The 17,303-nt window shown below is 62.5% G+C and overlaps 4 protein-coding genes across 8 annotated transcripts; 1 reads left to right on the top strand and 3 right to left on the bottom strand.

Moving 5' to 3' along the window:
* Nucleotides 1–92: 92 nt before the first annotated feature.
* On the bottom strand, nucleotides 93–5,027 carry ZMYND10 (zinc finger MYND-type containing 10). Of its 4 annotated transcripts, XM_036333465.1 has the most exons (12): nucleotides 3,755–4,908; nucleotides 3,416–3,524; nucleotides 2,541–2,657; nucleotides 2,283–2,336; nucleotides 2,035–2,169; nucleotides 1,874–1,962; nucleotides 1,679–1,779; nucleotides 1,214–1,386; nucleotides 856–981; nucleotides 657–778; nucleotides 414–539; nucleotides 93–329 (listed from the first exon to the last, which is right to left on the bottom strand). In XM_036333465.1, exons 1-12 carry the CDS (start codon nucleotides 3,844–3,846, stop codon nucleotides 254–256), a joined length of 1,320 nt encoding a protein of 439 aa, XP_036189358.1. In that variant the 5' UTR covers nucleotides 3,847–4,908; the 3' UTR covers nucleotides 93–253. The 4 variants fall into 4 exon arrangements, with proteins under 4 accessions (XP_036189358.1, XP_036189359.1, XP_036189356.1 ...); XM_036333466.1 differs by having other exon boundaries at nucleotides 414–778; nucleotides 1,214–1,239; nucleotides 3,755–5,027; XM_036333463.1 differs by having other exon boundaries at nucleotides 414–778; nucleotides 3,755–5,026.
* A 15-nt stretch (nucleotides 5,028–5,042) lies between these two features.
* On the bottom strand, nucleotides 5,043–8,374 carry NPRL2 (NPR2 like, GATOR1 complex subunit). Its single transcript, XM_036333467.1, has 11 exons — nucleotides 8,145–8,374; nucleotides 7,484–7,575; nucleotides 7,226–7,394; nucleotides 6,975–7,083; nucleotides 6,476–6,612; nucleotides 6,290–6,387; nucleotides 6,155–6,191; nucleotides 5,943–6,036; nucleotides 5,751–5,868; nucleotides 5,337–5,479; nucleotides 5,043–5,257 (listed from the first exon to the last, which is right to left on the bottom strand). Exons 1-11 carry the CDS (start codon nucleotides 8,304–8,306, stop codon nucleotides 5,190–5,192), a joined length of 1,227 nt encoding a protein of 408 aa, XP_036189360.1. The 5' UTR covers nucleotides 8,307–8,374; the 3' UTR covers nucleotides 5,043–5,189.
* Nucleotides 8,375–8,555: 181 nt separating this feature from the next.
* On the top strand, nucleotides 8,556–10,992 carry LOC118668447 (cytochrome b561 domain-containing protein 2). Of its 2 annotated transcripts, XM_036333471.1 has the most exons (4): nucleotides 8,556–8,754; nucleotides 8,915–9,066; nucleotides 9,486–9,523; nucleotides 10,173–10,992. In XM_036333471.1, the coding sequence occupies exons 2-4, from the start codon at nucleotides 8,940–8,942 to the stop codon at nucleotides 10,674–10,676; spliced, it is 669 nt and encodes a 222-aa protein (XP_036189364.1). In that variant the 5' UTR covers nucleotides 8,556–8,754; nucleotides 8,915–8,939; the 3' UTR covers nucleotides 10,677–10,992. The 2 variants fall into 2 exon arrangements, with proteins under 2 accessions (XP_036189364.1, XP_036189363.1); XM_036333470.1 differs by lacking the exon at nucleotides 8,556–8,754 and having other exon boundaries at nucleotides 8,909–9,066.
* Nucleotides 10,993–11,591: 599 nt separating this feature from the next.
* On the bottom strand, nucleotides 11,592–16,184 carry TMEM115 (transmembrane protein 115). The gene is made up of 2 exons (XM_036333469.1): nucleotides 14,773–16,184; nucleotides 11,592–12,343 (listed from the first exon to the last, which is right to left on the bottom strand). The coding sequence occupies exons 1-2, from the start codon at nucleotides 15,621–15,623 to the stop codon at nucleotides 12,139–12,141; spliced, it is 1,056 nt and encodes a 351-aa protein (XP_036189362.1). The 5' UTR covers nucleotides 15,624–16,184; the 3' UTR covers nucleotides 11,592–12,138.
* Between the last annotated feature and the right edge of the window lie 1,119 nt (nucleotides 16,185–17,303).

Genomic DNA, 17,303 nt, shown 5'->3' with positions numbered 1-17,303 from the left:
TTACAGAGCGAGAGGAAGAGGGTCCCCACATCCGGTCCTCGCCCTCCCCTGCTCCCCGAGCTTGCCCGCTGGGTGGGGCAGGAAGCGGGGAGCACTTGGCTGGGGGGACGGGCCGCAGGCTGCCTGCTCTCCTCACCCCGGAGGCCGGGCGCTGGCAGAGCCCAGGCTGCGATCCCGAGGCCCAGGCGCACCTCTGGCTGGTTGCATGGCTCGGGGGTGGTGGTGGTGGGGGGGGCGGTTCAGCAGCTGCGCTTCACTTCACTCTGCCACCCTGGGCGACCGGGACGCAAGCCTTTCGGTGCTTCTCCCAGTGCTTGACTTGGCACTCCCTGCAGGCAAGTGGGCCCGTGAGGAGGCAGAGTGGGGTGGGTGTGGAGAGGGGTGTAGGGGCCCACGTCCTAGGGTGCCCTCACCTGCAACAATACCACTCATTTTGGCAGCGCGAGCAGCGTTTGGAGGCCTCTGCGCTGCAGTAGGCACAGCGGGGCCGCTCCGGAGACACCGCCTCCAGCACATCCAGCCTGTAGGTCTCAGCCCACCTGGGAGGAGCGTCAGGAGGCCTGGCTGGCCTGGTGGTAGGGGGGGCGCCGCACAGGAGCACCCCGACCCCCTCCATGCCTCTGCGTCCCTCCCACGCTGCCGCCCTGCAGCCCCACCTCTGCGCCTGCAGCCGGAGGTCCTGCTCCGAGGGGCTGAACACGTGCTGCAGCTGGTGCTTGGCCATGGCCTTCCACTTGCCTTTGTTCTCTCGCTCCAGCCGCTCCCAGATTTCCGGGATCTGGGGGGAGAAGTGGGGAGTGGCAGGGAGGGGCAGGCAGCGGGCGGGGGTCCTGAGCTCGGGCTCCCAGTGCCTACCTGCTCGAACACCAGGTCCTTCTTGGGGGGCTGGGGCTCGGCCATTGCCAGGTGGGCCAGGAACCCCTGCAGGTCCGCCAGGTGGGGCAGCTGGTCGATCAGAGTGTCTGTGAGGAAGGCCCGAAGCTGCAGGGGCCAGGGGAGGCCAGTGTGACATGGTGCTGACCGGCGGGTCCAGGAACAGGGTCGGCTGGGCTGGGCTGAGGGTGCCTTCGGGCCCATGTCCCACTAGTTGCTATTACCTGAGGCCCAAGGTCTAGGAACAGGACTGGGGCTGAGGTGGGTGGGCACAGACCGAACGGCAGGGATGGGGTAGGCTCAGAGCTGGGCTGTGGGGTGCGTGGGCGGCGTTCCCCACCTTCAGCAGCTGTCCTTTGGCGAAGCCTGTGAGGCAGTAGCGGGCCCGGGCCTCAGGACTCAGCAGCAGGTTGTACAGGGCGATCCACACCTGCCCGTCCAACTTGCTCATCTTTTGCTGCTCTGAGGGGGCCACTGTCTGCCAACGGCCCCCCTCAAATTGCTGCAGCTTGCCTGGGAGAGGAAGCAGCATTCTGGGTGCAGGCAGCGCATGCTCTGTGAATGAGCAGCCGCGTGGGCAGGGGACTGACCGCTCCCGAGTAGAATGAGTCCTTGGTAGTGGACACGTGGGCCCTGCCTGCTGCAGAGCCTGGGTCTAGGCCCACTTCTGGGTCAGCCATCCTGACTCCCTCTGTGGGCCGGGGGGCACAGTCCGCCTACCTGTGTGCATGCTGCCCACCCACAATCCTGGAGGACACCCTGGAAGCTCCGAGCTGGGGCTTGAGCAGGTGGAGGAGGACCGTACCTCCTTCCCTCCGGCTCCAGGGACTGTGCTCCAGCAGTTCCACCAGGAGGCAGGGCAGGTTGTGGGTGCTCAGCATGCGGCTCAGGGTGCTCAGGGACAGGCTGGGCAGGGGGGGGCGGGGGGAGGGAGGTGAGTAGAGGTGACAGGTCCAGGCTCCTGCCCTTCACCGAGGCCCGAGGCCGCAGGGCAGCCCACCTGTCCACACAGTCAGTGACGTAGCGGAGCACGGAGAGCGCCTTCAGTGCGATCTCAAATTCCATCAGCTCAGCCTGCGTCTGCAGCTCCTGGGGGGCACGCGGCGCTTAGGCCCGGGGAGCCAGGGTCTAGCTCCTCCAACCCCGGGAACCTCAGCCCACCTTCATGGGAGAGACGTCCTCGGCCTCCTCCTCCGGGGGCTCACCGCGGCCGCTCCGGGCCACCAACAGAGTCAGTTTGCGGTGGCAGTAGTCCACCAGGTCCAAGACGGTGTCCTCTGCTGACTCACACACCTCCTGGGGGTGGAGGGGGGACATTCTCTCTGATGGCTCCTCCCAGACACAGCCCCTCTGGCCACGAACGAGGCCCTGGCCCGGGGCAGGAGCCAGTAGGCGGGGCAGCGCCTCACCTTGTGGAAGAACACGGTCTCCAGGAGATTGATGATGGAAGCCTCGTGGTGCAGCTGCAGACACACAGGACAGGTGCAGGCTGCTGACCAAGGGGAGGGGCTAGCAGCTGATGGGGGCGGTGGGGGGGGAGCGCGGGCGGGCCAGCTCACCACCATGTAGATGGGGAAGGTGTGGGCGGGGGGAGCGTGGACGGGCCAGCTCACCACCATGTAGATGGGGAAGGTGTGGGCGGGGGGAGCGCGGACGGGTCAGCTCACCACCATGTAGATGGGGAAGGTGTTCTGGGGCTTGAAGTCCTCCAGTTTGCACAGCACAGGGAACACCTTCTGCTTCCACATCTCCACGGCAATCAGCTCCCCCACCAGCGTCGGGATCTTTGTGGGGAGGGGCAAGGACAGGGACGAGGCGCCGACCTTGGCCTAGCAACCCTTCCATCCCTGGCTTGGCCTCGCCCAGCTCTCCTCAGACTCCCCTGGGCCCCAGACCCACCTATGCCCCACGAGTTCCCTTCTGACCTCTCTCCTGCACCTTGACCTTCATTTCTAGCTGCTCTTGACATCTCTGTGGGGACATCCCCCATGCTTCCTGTGACTGGTCCTTGCCTTGTTCCCTGTACATGTATGTGCCTTCGTCCCCCCTCCCCCATTCGGGTGTCTCCTAGGCCTGCCCTCCTGCTCATGCCCTCCCCTTGTCCCTGTCCTTCCAAGGCTCTTGTGTGCCTGGGCCTCACCCTTAGCCAGGGCCCTTCAGAGCGCCCCCTTCCCACCCCACCTCACACCAGGAGCTGCACCTTTTCCTGCAGAGGAACCCTTTTGTCAAGTGACATCTCAGGTCATCTACTGGGGCCATACTCCTGGTTCGTGTCCCTAGAACTTTGGCCCTTCCTCTGCAGGCGGGGCTGTTCTAGGATCCATGACTATCTCCCTAGTCAACCCACACTGCACCCGCCTGGCATGCCAGGGCCGTGTCCAGCAGGACAGGGGTGCAAGTCAAGTGAGTGATGCACTCCTCCTTCTCCTTGGGGAGGGCAGGGGTGCCAGCTGGAGGGAAGGACAGACACCAGCGTGTTCCTGAGGGGCAGAGTGGCGGGCGGGTGGGGGAAGGCAGAACCCCTGCCCTGCCCCCAGCATACCTTCCCATGGGTGACCAGCAGCTCCTGGATGGGCTCGCCCTGGCTGGCCGTGGCATCAAGGATGGCCTGCATGTTCAGCTTCTCCAGGTGTTCATGCTGCTGGTTCCACCTGCCCCGGAGGGTGTGTGTGTGTGTTTGGGAGCACATGTGTGCAGTAGGAGTGCGGTGGGGGCCGAGCCCCCTGAAGCTAACCTGATCCTGAGGGGTCAGAGAGGGCTCAAGACCCGTACCCCTGGGGGCCCCTCCACACCGGGCAACCCCTCTCTCCAATGTCGGAACTCCCTCCACTCCAGGGCTCTGACCCCATGGCTCGGCCTGGCCCGGGCTCAGCTGCCTCACCTTGCGGAGCCCATCTCGAGCAGCGGGAAGCTGCGAAGTCCCCGCACCAACATATCAGCCTCCCCCGGCAGCAGCAGCTCCAGGTCGCTCATGTCGGGGCCGGAAAAGGCGGGGTTCAGCCGGCGCTGAGGTGCGGTTACCCGCAGGATCGGGGGTCTGGTGGGGACCAAGTCTGGGACTCGACAGTTGTGAAGCAGTTGAGGAGCTTGGGCCTCGTCGCCATGGAAACGGCTAGCTCGAGTCTGCGCAGTGTGGCCCGGGCCCCGCCTCCGCCCGGGGCTGGGGCCAGGTCCCCACCCGCCGCCCCCGCTGGGAGGCGGGCAGCAGCCCTATTCGGACTTCCCGAGCTTTCTCCCCGACCACGGGCTGCGGAGCACCGGCCTCCCGAGTGCCAGACCCCGGCCTAGGCCTCTCCGCGTACCGATGCCCAGTCGGCCCGCCCCGGTCCCGGCCTCGCGCAGCTGCCCCGCAGAGCACACCCAGCTCGCCCTCTCGGCTGGACTCCTCAGTTCTGTGCAGGGCCCCCCACTTTCCTCCGTCTGACTCCGGGCTGCACCGCCTCGCGTGGCCGCCGCTGAGCCTTTTCCCTGGGCTTTGCAAGGTGCACAGGAGACGTTGCGGGACGGCGCCTCCATGGCTGCCTCTGGCGCTCAGAACACACGTCCAAAGCGGCTCGCCGGCGCTCGCGGCACCAGGCTCTGCTCCCTCTCCTTTTCCGGGACTGTTTCCCGTCCCGCTCCCCCTGCCTCCAGGTTCCGGCTCCACGGGCCTCCCCACCCATCCCCAGGCGGTTCTGGCCTGGGGTTTCCGCAGCTCTTCCCTCTGCCTGGAATCCTCGTCCTCCTTCAGGGCTGGTAAGCCACCCATCAGGGCCTTCCTGGCCCAAATAATCCAGAGCAGCCCCCGCTCATCCCAACTCTCTTTTTTCTTTTACATTCATTTCAGGGAGGGAGAGGGAGACAGAAACATCAATGAGAGAGAAGCATGGATCGCTGCCTCCTGCATGGGGGATCGAGCCCGAATCGGGCATGTGCCCTTGACCCGAATGGAACCCGGGACCCTTCAGTCCGCAGGCTGACACTCTATCCACTGGGCCACGCCAGCCCGGCCCAACTCACTCTCTTTATCACAACTTCCTGATTGTTTTTAAATAGGGGACACATTTGCTTGTCCACTGTCGGCTCTGCCCGCCAGGTGGCGCTCCAGGGCGCCAGGACCATGGCTCTTTCTCACTGTGGGTTCCCTGGGGCGGGCTCGGAGGTGGTATCCAGTAAAGGGAGGGTGAAAGGGATGACTTTATTTCTTTATTTACAGAAGTGGGGGGGGGGGAGGGAGTCAATATCGAGACAGGAGGGACGAGGCTGCAGGTCTAGCCCTCAGCACCAGGCAGGGCTTGGCAGGAGAGAGTAGGGCAGGTGTCCAGCCCGCTCCAGCCTCACTTCCAGCAGATGATGATGTTGGGGTCATTCTCCAGCCGTTCGTCCAGCTCCTGGTAGCTCATGCCTGGGTGGCGGAGGGGAGGTCAGCACCCTGGGCTTGGCTACCCCGCCTGACCCCACCCCAGCACCCTGCCTGCCCCCACCTGTCTTGCAGCAGATCTCGTCGTAGCTATGGCAGCCCGTGTAAAGGCGGGCAGGGTGGCTCCGCTCCTCCCGAGACACCCGCACGGGGTACTTCTGTAGTCTCCGGATGAGGTTCTTCATAAGCCCGAACTGGATCAGTTTCCTGGGGTGCAGGTTGAGGGAGAGGGGTGATGCCTGGCCAGGCCTTCTTCCACCAGGCCAACCTTTTTCTGCAGTCTCCCCTCAGTGCTGTCTTAGTGAGCAGACTGGCTTCCAAACCCACCACCTCCAGGAAGCCTGCCTGGACTAGCAGTGCCTCATGATTCTCTCACTGGGAATCTCTTGCTTCCTCTCTAACCCAGGGCTACCAAGAGAGAGAGAGGGTGTGTCTGCCTTCAGGCAAACCCCTCACGCCCCAGGGGATCTCCTCTGACCGTTCATCAACACGCTGCAGCTGCTGGGGGTGGCGGCCAATGAGGTCTCTCACGGTAGTGCCGGGGCTCAGGCTGCAGTACAGCTGGAACACATCCCGGAGACTGGCCCTCTTGTGTCCTGTGGGGGCCCGCGGTCAGCTCTCCAGGTGGCCCTGCCCTCCCCGAGGTGGCCTCCCCAGAGCCCCCCATTACCTTGTTTGGTCACGTAGGATAGACACTCTTCTTGCAGGGACTTGTCATCCACCAGGTCCTGGACCTTGGGCGTGGGGCAGTACACGTTGGAGTACTGGAGGGGAGGTGGCAGGAGGCACAGGAGCCTGAGCGAGGGGCTTGGAAGTCTGACGGCCCCAGTGTAGCCCAGCCAATGATCCACACCCCGCATAACCAGACCCAGACTCCCCTACCTGGAGGATGGACGCCAGGGTCACCACGCCGTAGTACCTGGGAGAAGAGCTTGTGCTCAGCTTTGGGGGGTCGCACCCAGCCCCAGCCCCAGGCCCCGCGGACAGCGCTCTCCTGGGTGTGACTGCCCCACTCACAGCAGGTTCTGGATGGCGATGCGCACCAGGTTGAGCTCCACATCTGCCTCGGCCGAGATCTTCTGCACGTGGCGGAAGCCATCAATGTAGGGCAGGATCTGGGCAGGGCAGGCAGGCAGTAGGGGTGGGGTGAGGCCAAGGAGGAGGCCAGCCTCGGCTGGTGACACCCAGGGAGGGCTGGCACACCTGCTGTGTGGTGAGGTCCCACTGGGAGCTGAAGAAATCCTCCTTGTCCTTGGTGAAGACGGGCACATCATACTCCTGAACCACAGGGGGGTCCGGCCGCTGCTCAATCACCTTCAAGTGGATGGTGTTGGACTCATCTGCAGGGGTCCCACCCATATTCTCAGCGCCCCCTCTTCCAAGAGGCCCTCCATCACCCTCCAGCAACCCTGAGGCAGGGAGGTGGCTCTGGGTGGGGCCAATCTTCCCCTTTTATAAAACGAGAGACGGAGGTCCAGAGAGGGGAAGGAGCATGCCCATCGGACAGCTGGAGCTCGGCTGGCCTCCCAGCCCCAGCCCAGCCCGGTCACACACTGGACCCTGCACATCATCAACTCAGCTCATGGCTATTGCCTGGCCACGAATTTGTTCATGAGTCTTGTCCTTGGCTGGGCTCACCTTCCCCTGTCACCTTCCCACCCCTCCTCCCCGCTCCGCTGTCCTTGCAGAAGCTGGGCCATACCGATGGGCAGAGTACACCGGCCTGAGGCATTGAGCTCCTCCAGCAAAATGGTCATGATGGGCACCAACTTCTGCTTGCTCTCCTCCGATGACACGAAGCTGCTCTCCAGCTGGATGGAGCACGGACAGCATGGTGGGCACCTCCCAGGCATCCTGCCCTGGCAGGGTCCTAGGTCTGGAGGGCTTTGGAGCCATGTGAATACCTTCCCCAACTCTGCCTGCCCGTCCACCCAAGCCCAAGGTGCTGCAGACCTCCAGTGTGGTCAGGTAGCCAGCCAGCTTTTTGACGATGGGCTCAAGGGCACAGGTCTTGGCCTGGGCGTCACACACAAAGCCCAGGTTGAAGAGCAGGGCATTGCGGCTGTATTTCTTGTGCTCGATGCACACAGGGCAGCCAATCAGTTTCTTCTCCATGGCTGTGCTAGACAGGGGGGAGGTGGGGCCAGAGTCAGGCTCCTCCCACTCCCAAGCCTGCCCACTCCTCCCCGGACCCCCCAGCTAGGGCCTCACACAGTGATGAGCTTGTTCTGCAGCTCTGGCTTGGTGATGATGTACACCTGGACCGTGTCAAACAGCTCCCGGGAGATGAAGTCCTCAGGAACCTGGGAAGGGAAGTGGCAAAGGACTCAACAGTGGACCTCGGTACGAGGCCGAGTAAACGGGAAATCCCCCAAACCTAAGCCCTCTTCAGCTGGTTGGCCAGGGCTCTTTCTGTGGAGACCGAGTCGCACATCTGCCGAGCGCAACGCACTGCCTCTCCCATCCACCCAGGCCTGCTACTCCTTTGTTTACAAGCACACGCTATGTTCTCACTTGCCTCCTGGCTTTTGCACATGCTGTTCCCTCTGTCTGGCCCACTCTCCTCGCTCACCTCCCTCCCTATGCAGCCAGGGAAACTAATGAACCACCCACCTCCACCTCCCGTGGGACCTGGCATCTCGGGTCCCCGCATCCTGCTTCCCACCATCACTGTCTATGTGGTTTGTCTGCGCCCTCTCGCCGGGAGGCTGGGACCTGTGTCTGAGCACCCTCTCGGTTCACGATTCTCGGCCAATGAAGGAGGAGCGGGCCTGCGTGCAGCGCGGGGACAGGCATCCGCCGCCTCCAGACAGCGGACTGAGTTCTGGAGAGCGCCCCTATTTCCCCACCAAGCCCGCGAGCCCGATGGCACCTGATAGGTGATCTTGGGTCCCAGCGTGGGATGGAACTCGCTGAAAAATATGCATTCGATGCGGCAGCCGCTGCTCATGGCGCTAACGGGACCGAGTCCTCGGGAACACCAGCTCCAAGGCCTTGGCCGCTGGGTCCAGCACGCCTGCGCACTCGCACCCATGAAGACGGCTGCTCAACAGCGCATGCGCAGAGCAGCCCAGAGGCGTGGCTACGGAGGAGGTTGGACCAGGAAGTCCCGGTGGGTAGTCATCACACCCGGAAGTGAAGCGGATCCGCTACGGGGTGGCGGCTCGCGCGGCAGGGTCCAGAGTATCCCGCTTTCTCAGGAGAAAACCACCGCGTCCGATCGGCGCTGCGGGTGAGGCAGGCGAATTCCTAGCGTAGAGGGGCTTACATGCCTGCGGCACGTGAGGAAGCTGTGCGGGAAGGGAATCAGGCTGCAATTTGGTCGCAGCTGGGAACTACAATTCCCATAGGGCTTCTTGCCCTATTAGCTGGCGCTCCCGCCCGGTGACGGCGTGGTGCACTCTGGGATTTGTAGTCTGTTACACGGCTTTGCGCTTCCTACCTGGAAGGTGGGCCAGTGATCAGTGCCAGTTCAGATGCAGGTACATGCTGACAGGCCGCCGGTCCTTGACTATTGCTGGTGCCTGTCTTTCTACCTTCGGTTCTTGGAGGAGAGTGGCATCCCTGCCCTGCAACACTTGCTCCAGCGAGAGGAGTGGACCGCGGCATCCGCGACCCTTGCTTACGCGCCTATGCTTTCAGGCTACAGCCGCCGGCCTGGTTGACCATGGCTCTTTCTGTGGAGACCGAGTCGCACATCTACCGAGCTCTACGCACTGCCTCTGGGGCTGCTGCCCATCTTGTGGCCCTGGGCTTTACCATCTTTGTGGCAGTACTTGCCAGGCCTGGCTCCAGTAAGTGTAATTTATAACTTCTGGGGAGGAAAGGGCCACTTGTCCTGGGAGCAGGGGCAATGGGAAACCTCGGGCCTGACTCCTGGGAGAGGCATGGGTGGCTGAGGGCCGTGCGTGCGATGCTGGAGGGATAAGTGGGTGGAGTAGATGAGTGTGGGGGCTCTGCCAGCTTGGCCGGCGGAGTACCCGGCTCCCTTTCCCTGCCTTGGTGCTCCACTTGGCTGTCTCTTGCAAAGTGCAGTGGGCAGGAGGGAGGACTGCCAGAGGAGTGGCAAAGCATGGCCTCTGATCGGAGGGACCAGGAAGAGGATAGGTATGGGGTCAGCTTGGTGCAGAGGGGGCTCCCTTGGGCCTCAGCCTGCAGTTATTGTTGCAGCCGGGTTCTTCCCCTGCCTTACAGGCCTCCTCTTCTGTTCCAGGTCTGTTCTCCTGGCACCCCGCGCTCATGTCTCTGGCTGTAAGTAGTGGGCCGGGCCAGCTCGTAGGGGTGGGAGGGAGCACAGGGAGGGGTGGTGGCCCTAGTGGCCTCCTTATGGTCACTTACATCTGGGGGGTAATGTGGAATGTTGGAATCTGCCCGTGGCACATAGATCCCAGACTGGAACCAGAGTACTCAAGACCCAGGGCAAATGGTAGGGCTTGTCTGAGCACAAAATGAGGTGCACCCACCTCCAGGCAGGAAGCTTAGAAAATGCACTTGGGGTTACTTCCGCCCCTTTATCCCTTAACTTACAGTGACGCACCCCGTTTTCCCTGACACACTGCACCTGCTTGGCCAGCTCTGCCAAGAAATTGTATCCCGCCCTGTGTCAGGGAAACAAAGCTTGTGAATCATTTATAAGTGCCACGTCTCAAACCTTGTGTTTGCTGGGAAAGAGATGTCATTTCAGAACAGCACCCGAGGACTATGGGGGGCACCTCTTGCGGGTTACTCGGGCAGATGTTGTCCCAGAGGGAGTTCTCCATTCCTGCCCCACCCATGGACACTCTTGTCGGTGGGGAGAGAATGGAGGGGAATCTGGCTGACTGGCAGCTTAGGTTACCTCAATCTTTCTTCCCTTCTGCTGGGCAGCATCCTCACTTCGTTTCCCATGCGGTCTCCCCAGTTCTCTTTCCTGATGACGGAGGCCCTGCTGGTGTTCTCTCCTGAGAGCTCGCTGCTGCGCTCCCTCTCTCGGAAAGGCCGAGCCCGCTGCCACTGGGTGCTGCAGCTGCTGGCCCTGCTGTGTGCGCTGCTGGGCTTGGGCCTTGTCATCCTCCACAAGGAACAGCTTGGCAAAGCCCACCTGGCCACCTGGCATGGGCGGGCAGGGCTGCTTGCTGTGCTGTGGGCAGGGCTGCAGTGCTCAGGTGGGGTGGGGCTCCTCTACCCCAAACTGCTGCCCCGATGGCCCCTGTCCAAGCTCAAGCTGTACCATGCCACTTCTGGGCTAGTGGGCTACCTTCTGGGCAGTGCCAGCCTCTTGCTGGGCATGTGCTCACTCTGGTTCACTGCCACAGTCACTGGTGGAGTCTGGTACCTGGCTGTGCTCTGCCCTGTCGTCACCAGCTTGGTCATCATGAACCAGGTGAGCAATGCCTACCTGTACCGCAAAAGGATTCAGCCGTGAGCTCTTCGCAGCCTCGAAGCCTGGACTTGCCCCTCATGTAGGAGCTGGCGCTGGGACATTGTGGACTCTCTCAACTGTCTAGGTCACAGGGACACCTCAGGCCCTGGGCACTCAGAGGCAGAGTCCTGTGTGTGGCATCTGTGCTTGCTCCTCACACTGGAGTGCCTCCTCCCTCCCGTCCCAGAGGAGCTCATGGATTGTGGGTCTGGATGAAACTGGGGTTGCAAGATTGCCTCCCCAGCAACTCAGCTCATACTTGTATTTGGTATGCCCAGAAATTACAGGACAAAAAAATTAAAATAAAAATTTAAAAAGACGGGAAAGACTGGATGGGGAGAATAGCCCAGAGTTGGGGATAGTTCTCACTAAGACCATCAGGATGAAAAAGGGGGCGCTGGGTGCCACGGGACCCTGTTCCTGGCTGCTCACTGCGGAACTGACGCTCTCCCAGCGCACACGCCCCAGGATCTGGCTGCCCAGAGGCCCGTGTTACCCAAGGCTCTAGAAAGCCCTCGGGCTGTGGCTGTGAATGTACTGCCGTGTCCTTTCAGCCCCCCAGCTGCCCACTGTGCTGGGCAATGACAAGATGGGAGCGGGATGGCTGGCTCCTAGGTGTCAAGCACTGAGCACTGGTCCTGGAGGTGAGCCCTGGATGAGAATTCCTGAGGATAGAGAAGCCCCCAGTCCTAAGATCCCCTGGGCAGGGCCTCTGCGTGGGGATAGGAGGGAGAAAGAAAATGAGTAAGGGTGTGAGGTGACAGCGGGCATGTGGTTGGGGAAGGGAGAGGGGGGCAATGGGCCCCTTCTCCAGCTGGAGTTGCCATGGGGACTGAGCCCTTGGACCTGGAGTAAGGTCCCTGACTTTGCAGCTGAGCCCGAGGAGGGGCTGCACGAGGTGGTCCCACAGCCCAGGAGTCATACCTCAAAGAACTGCTTTATTGACACTGCACGCTGGGCCAGCCGCCCGCTCAGTGGTCCCGTAGAAAACGCCTGGGAGCTGTGGCCGCTCTGGCCTAGCAGCAGCCGTGGCCACAGCAGAGGGAACCGGAAATCTCGAGGTGAATACAGTCCTTCCGGGGGCGGGCAGGAAGGCACAGCCCTGTGCTGGCTCCTACGCTGGCTGGACCCCCCAGGACGTTTTTGGCAAATCCTTGCCTTGGCTCAGGGCTCTCGGCCACCAGTATCAGGTGTGAGGGTTGGCCCGGAAGCTGCGGCACCAGTGTCCCTACTGCCACTTGCTTGGGGCGACCTGCTGAGGTGCAGTCTTACCTCAGACACCCCGGCTGGCGGATGCCTGACTTAGTGGTTGTCTGGAGTTGTGACCAGGTAGCAAGAGGCCTGGGTAGTGTTGGCGAGAAATAGCAGGAGGCTGCGGAGACCCCGGACCGTCTTCCCTCTCCTCGGAGCAGCCGAGAGGGGTCGGGGGTGGGAGAGGAGGTGCTACACTCATGGCGGTCTGGAGTTACAGCTTCGGGGGAGCTGCCTCAAAGGTGATCAGGCTGGATTCTGGGGCAGCCCCCTTCCCTGGGAGGGCGGGGCCCTTGTCTGAGGGCAGAGGGCTGTCCACCTTGGCCCCGGCCTCCTCCTCGTCGTCGTCCATGCTCGGCCAGACGGACTGGTCCTCCACTCTCTTCAGTCGCTCGTTGAGGGCCTTCAGGGCCAGTTGCCTGGGGTCAGAGGGAAGATGGCGGGTCACTCTGGGTTGGGACTCGGCTCGCGCCCTGCTCTCGCCCAGGAAGCTGACTCCCTGCACCACTCGGACTCCACAGAAGCATCTAGGTGCTCCCTTCCCCGTGCAGGGCTATGCTCCCCGGGGACCGGATCGGGCCGCTACCATCAGAACGAGGCTCTGAAGGCTGGAGAGCCTTCCTCCCCCAGCGGAGGCACCTCCAGCCGGAGAAGGCGTGGTTCTGAGGTGGTGCCCAAGGGTGGCAGAGCTGGTGCCCCCCTCCCCTGCCCCCAGGCAGACGGGGAGAAGGGCGAGTCCCTGGACCTACCAGTTTCTGCCTGGGCACTGGTGTCACTGGAGAGAATAAGAACGCCTCCCCCCACTCCTTCTTAGGGGTGCTTTGAGCCTCTTGGAAGGGTCTTTGGGGAAGGCTGGGACTCAAGCACCTGCTCTGGAAAGCGGGCTAAGGCGGGTCAGCCCACCCTCCTAAGGGGTTCCAATGTTCCTCCCAGAAGAACCCCCAAAGCCGCCAGGCCCTGTGCGGCAGTGGGAACACACCGAGTCCTTGGCAGGGCGAGAGGAAGGAGGAACAGCCACGCAGGTAGGCACAGGCCAGAGCCTACGGTCCTACTGGCAGGTTCTGAGAGACCCCGCTCAGGAGGAAAGTCACTAGCAGGTATATCCGTGCACTGGTCCCGTCCCCAGCAGGTGGGATGCTGCCAGGCAGCACTTCCGACAGTGGCCACCGAGGGCCTGATGCTCAGCCTCTGCCGCCAGCGTGGGGACAGTCTGCGTAGCCTTCCGAGTTCCAGCAGAGAACCAAAATCTCCACCAGGCAGGGAGCGTGACAGAGAGGCAGCAAGGGCATGGGCACAAAAAGCCTGCACACTTCCACTCTGCCCTCCAGCCTGGCACATGGCAAGCTGGCACAGACAGGGCAGTCCTCCGCGGCTCCCCAGCTCCCCTTCTGGAGGCTGACTTGTCAGTGCTGCCGAGGGACAGAGGTGGAGACTTGCTAGTCACTTCCTCACGAGGGTGAGAGACAGGAAACCCTGCGGCCACGAGGAGTAGCCTTTGCGTCTGGGAGTAGCATGCAGCCAGATGTCAGAGTGACTGGAGGAGTAACTCCCACCCCCAAGTCAGCCCACCACAGGCTGTGCCAGAATCTGCCTCCTGATACCCCTGCCCCAACCTGCCTCCACCGTCCATTTTCTTGGGCCTGAGCAGAGGTGTTTTCAATGTCCAGCCAACCCTAACAGTCCCAGTAGGACCTGTCACTGGCAGGGGGACCGCCCCGTGACCTGGCCCCACCTGAGAGCTCTGAGGACAGCCCAGCTTCTACCGGCCCAGCCTGCTGGCTCCAGCTCCTCCACGGGGGAGGGTTCAGACAGACCTCGGTCTTTGGGGCTTCTCAGCCATAGAGACACGACTGCAGGGCCCACACTTCTGCCGGCAGCACCCGCCACCGTGGACCAGTCACCTGTGGCACTGCCCGGCTGGAAACTTTCAAGAAAGAGACGTATCCCGTCCTCAACCCACAGCCCAGCGGAGGTCAGCACGGGGCGAGCTCCTCCGCCGAACTCAGAGCTGCCGAGCAGCCCGCCACAGGTGAGCAGCAGCAGCAGCCTTGGCAAATGCGGAAAGAGGGAACAGCCTGCGCAGATTTCACTTCTCCAGTAACTGCCTCAGAAACACCCAAGAATCATGTTGGCAACGGAGCTGTGACCACTGTGGCGAGGCCACAGACGGGGAGAGAAAGGGCTGGAGTTAGAGGACCGGTCCTGCCCTGGCCCAGGTGCACCGAGTAACCCTGGGCCTGACGGTGCCGATGGCTCGGTTTACAGATAATGAAAAGGCAGCTCCAGGCCCGGGTCACGTGGCCAGGCCCTGGGTTTGGTAACAGGCCTCCCTGCAGGAGGCGGGGGAGCCTACTGACACCTCCAGCTCCCCTCTCAACAGGTGGCAGAGAAGCGCAGGATCTGAATTAAGGCCCAGGAACAGGCCATGGGTCAGCAACTGGAAACGGGGGTGGGCCAGAGTGCCCCTGCAGGACCCGGGGTCTCCTGTGTCCCTCTCACAGACCAACCAGAGGCCGTTTCTGGCTTCCACAGAACCGTGTCTCGGATTCCAAGATTCTGAGACGAGGCCAGAGTGATGCGTACCTGGCCCTCCATTGGCCCTCACCCAGCACCAAGGAGACCGGGTGTTTCTCGAGACCTTTAGGCAGCCTCGGTGGGGAGAAGGGCAATACTGCAAAGCGCCTACCGGAGCCCAGACACCTACGTGCCGAGTTCCTCAAGGCCGCGAACCGGCTTCGACCTCTTTCTGAATCCACCCCGACACCTGACCCCTGGCACCCCGACAGATGGGATGCGACTTGATGAGTGCTCCCCTAGCTCAACCAGGTTTCACAGGTTCCCACAGTACCTTCTCCGCTCCGCATCCTGAGGGTCTGTGCCGGGGAGGCTGATGGTGATGGAGGACGGGGCCCCCACATCGTAGCGCTTCACTGTCTTCTGGCAGATCTTCACCTTCACCAGGAGGCTGTGCACCAAGTTCGCCAACAGCCCCACCACAGGCTGCAGGATCTCCGGGAAGAAGGTGGCGAAAGCAAAGTGGTCGGCCATGTCCCCTCGGCCTCGGCTGTGGCGCTGGTAGAAGCGGAGGTACACCCAGCCGGAGAGCAGCCCGAAGCCGTAGGAGGCCAGCGCGGGGCTCTGGAGCAGCGCGGCCAGCCGCAGGAGCAGCAGCAGCGCCAGCAGCAGCATGGGCACCACGCTGACGCGCACCTGGGGCACCCGCAGGACCACACAGTCCCCCATGGTTTGCTTCAGCGCCACCAGGACGCCGCCCAGGAAGCCCAGGGCGCCGTGGATGCGGATGGTGAAAAGGTACACCAGGTTGAAGGAAGCCATGTAGGTGAGGAGGTAGGCGAAGGCCCCCAGCAGCCCCACGGACACGTTCACCACGGAGAAGAAGATGAGCAGCTCCAAGGCCCCCCAGAGGGGCTCGAGCAAGCGCCCGGCCACCACCACCGTGGCCAGGCTGATGGCCACATCCCACACGTGCTGTTCCATCAGCCCGTGGGTGGCCAGGGTCCAGATCCAGAAGTTGGGCGGGAAGAGGTAGCCCGGGGTGACCGCCAGGCAGCCCGTGTCCACGGCGAAGGACAGCAGGTAGAGGAACAGCACCGCGGCGCACAGGGCCTTCACCACCACGCTGGCGCTGGCCAGGACGGCCCCCAGGTGCTGGCGGGCGCCGGGCAGGGCGCGCTGCATCTTCTCGGCGGGCGTCGGCCGGAGGGGAGCGTCTAGTGGTCTAGGGGCCTCCCCGGGCCTCGTCCCACTCCGGCCCCGACGGGAGGCCCGGGCACGGCCTAGTCACTGGCCGATGGCCCCGCCCCGGTGAGGACTCCACTTCTGGTCGGGTGGACTCCGGTTCCAAAGGGCCGGGCCCGGCCTGGCTGCGGGGCGGGGCCTAGGCCCCTCGCCCGGGACCCGAGGGGAAGCCCTGGGCGGCTCCGGCCCGCCTGCCTGCCCGCCCGGTGGGCCCCGAGCCAGGCCCAGTGGCTGCCGTTGGTCTCAGGGCTGGGCCTGCTCCATCCACTCCGAGGTCCTACGGTCCGGCCCGCGCGGGACTGGAGCCTAGTTCTGGGCCCGAGTCAAGTCAGGTCAGCTCTGGCTCGGCCAGGGTCTTGCCTTCGACCGTACCTCCTCCCTTCTCAGGCGCCGACAAACAGGGGTGCTGCGCCTGCGCGCCCCGGGAGGCGGCGGGATGCCCTCTCCGCGTAGGTCTTCCGGGTCCGCGCCATGCTGGGGACGAGCGGAAGTCAGGGTTCTGGGTAGAACTACAACTCCCAGGAGGCTGTGCGCGCGGGCCGGGCAAGTCGGTGGTGAGAAGAGGGGTTGCTTGGGAAGTGTAGTTTTCAGGACCGTTTTCCACCAGTCCTCGGGAGGTGGGAGTGGGTGAAGAAGCTTCGCTAACCCTGGGAAAGCGGCGGGTACCGGCGGCACCACAACTGCATGCCACACACTTGCTGAGTCCCCCGGGAAGCGTGGCTCCTTGGCATGTACATCTGAATGGGTGTGTCTTCGTGGGTAGGTGTGTGGGTGAGAATGTTGGGTGGCCCTGGTGTACCTTCTAGTAGTGTGCGGGAACTGGGACGCCCATGGTCTGGAGTAAGCCTGACTCAGGTTGTTTGGGATGCATAGGGCCTGACCCAGGTTGGAATTCTTGCCCTGCCATTTGGCAGCTGCGTACATTGGCTAAGTTCCTGGACTTGGTTGAAACCCAGTTTCATGGAGATGTAAAACGGAGATGACAGGACATACCCTGAGGGTCCAAAGGGCCTGGAGTGTAAAATGCCAGTTCACCCTGGGAGCACAGTGAGTGCGCAGCCCAGGCTGTCCTTGTTACAAGTAAGGTGGAGCCACGACTCAAACTCTGGTTTCCTGCACCCTACACCCTTCTGATTGCTGGCCCAGAGGAAGAGAAGTCTCCCCACAAACTTGGACAAGGCTGGCCCTGGGTCCCCACTTCATTGCAATGGTGGCTTCTGGAAGGTTGTGTCCTGTGCAAGCTTATTTTTTTGTATCTTGAGTTACTTTTAAAAAATATGCATATACCCCTTGCCAGTTTGGCTCAGTGGATAGAGCGTCGGCCTGTGGACGGAAGGGTCCCAGGTTCGATTCTGGTCAAGGACACGTGCCTGGATTGTGGGCTCGGTCCAACATGCAGGAGGCAGCCGATCAATGGTTCCCTCTCATCATGGATGTTTTTCTCTCTCTCTCTCCCTCTCCCTTCCTCTCTGAAATCAAGAAAAAAAAAAATGAAATGAGATTTCTTAAAAAAAAGTGCATGTAATTAAATAATTATTTGACAAAGTACATTTATAAAGTGCAGGACCCCTTCCTTTTAGCCGCTGATGTCAGTGCTCCTGCCAGCAGGTGCATCACCTT

This window comes from Myotis myotis, unplaced genomic scaffold, assembly GCF_014108235.1.
Source record: "Myotis myotis isolate mMyoMyo1 unplaced genomic scaffold, mMyoMyo1.p scaffold_m19_p_13, whole genome shotgun sequence".
In the NCBI taxonomy this organism is placed as follows: Eukaryota; Metazoa; Chordata; class Mammalia; order Chiroptera; family Vespertilionidae; genus Myotis; species Myotis myotis.
Note: the sequence above shows the minus strand (reverse complement) of the source record. Positions and strands in the feature narration are given on the sequence as shown.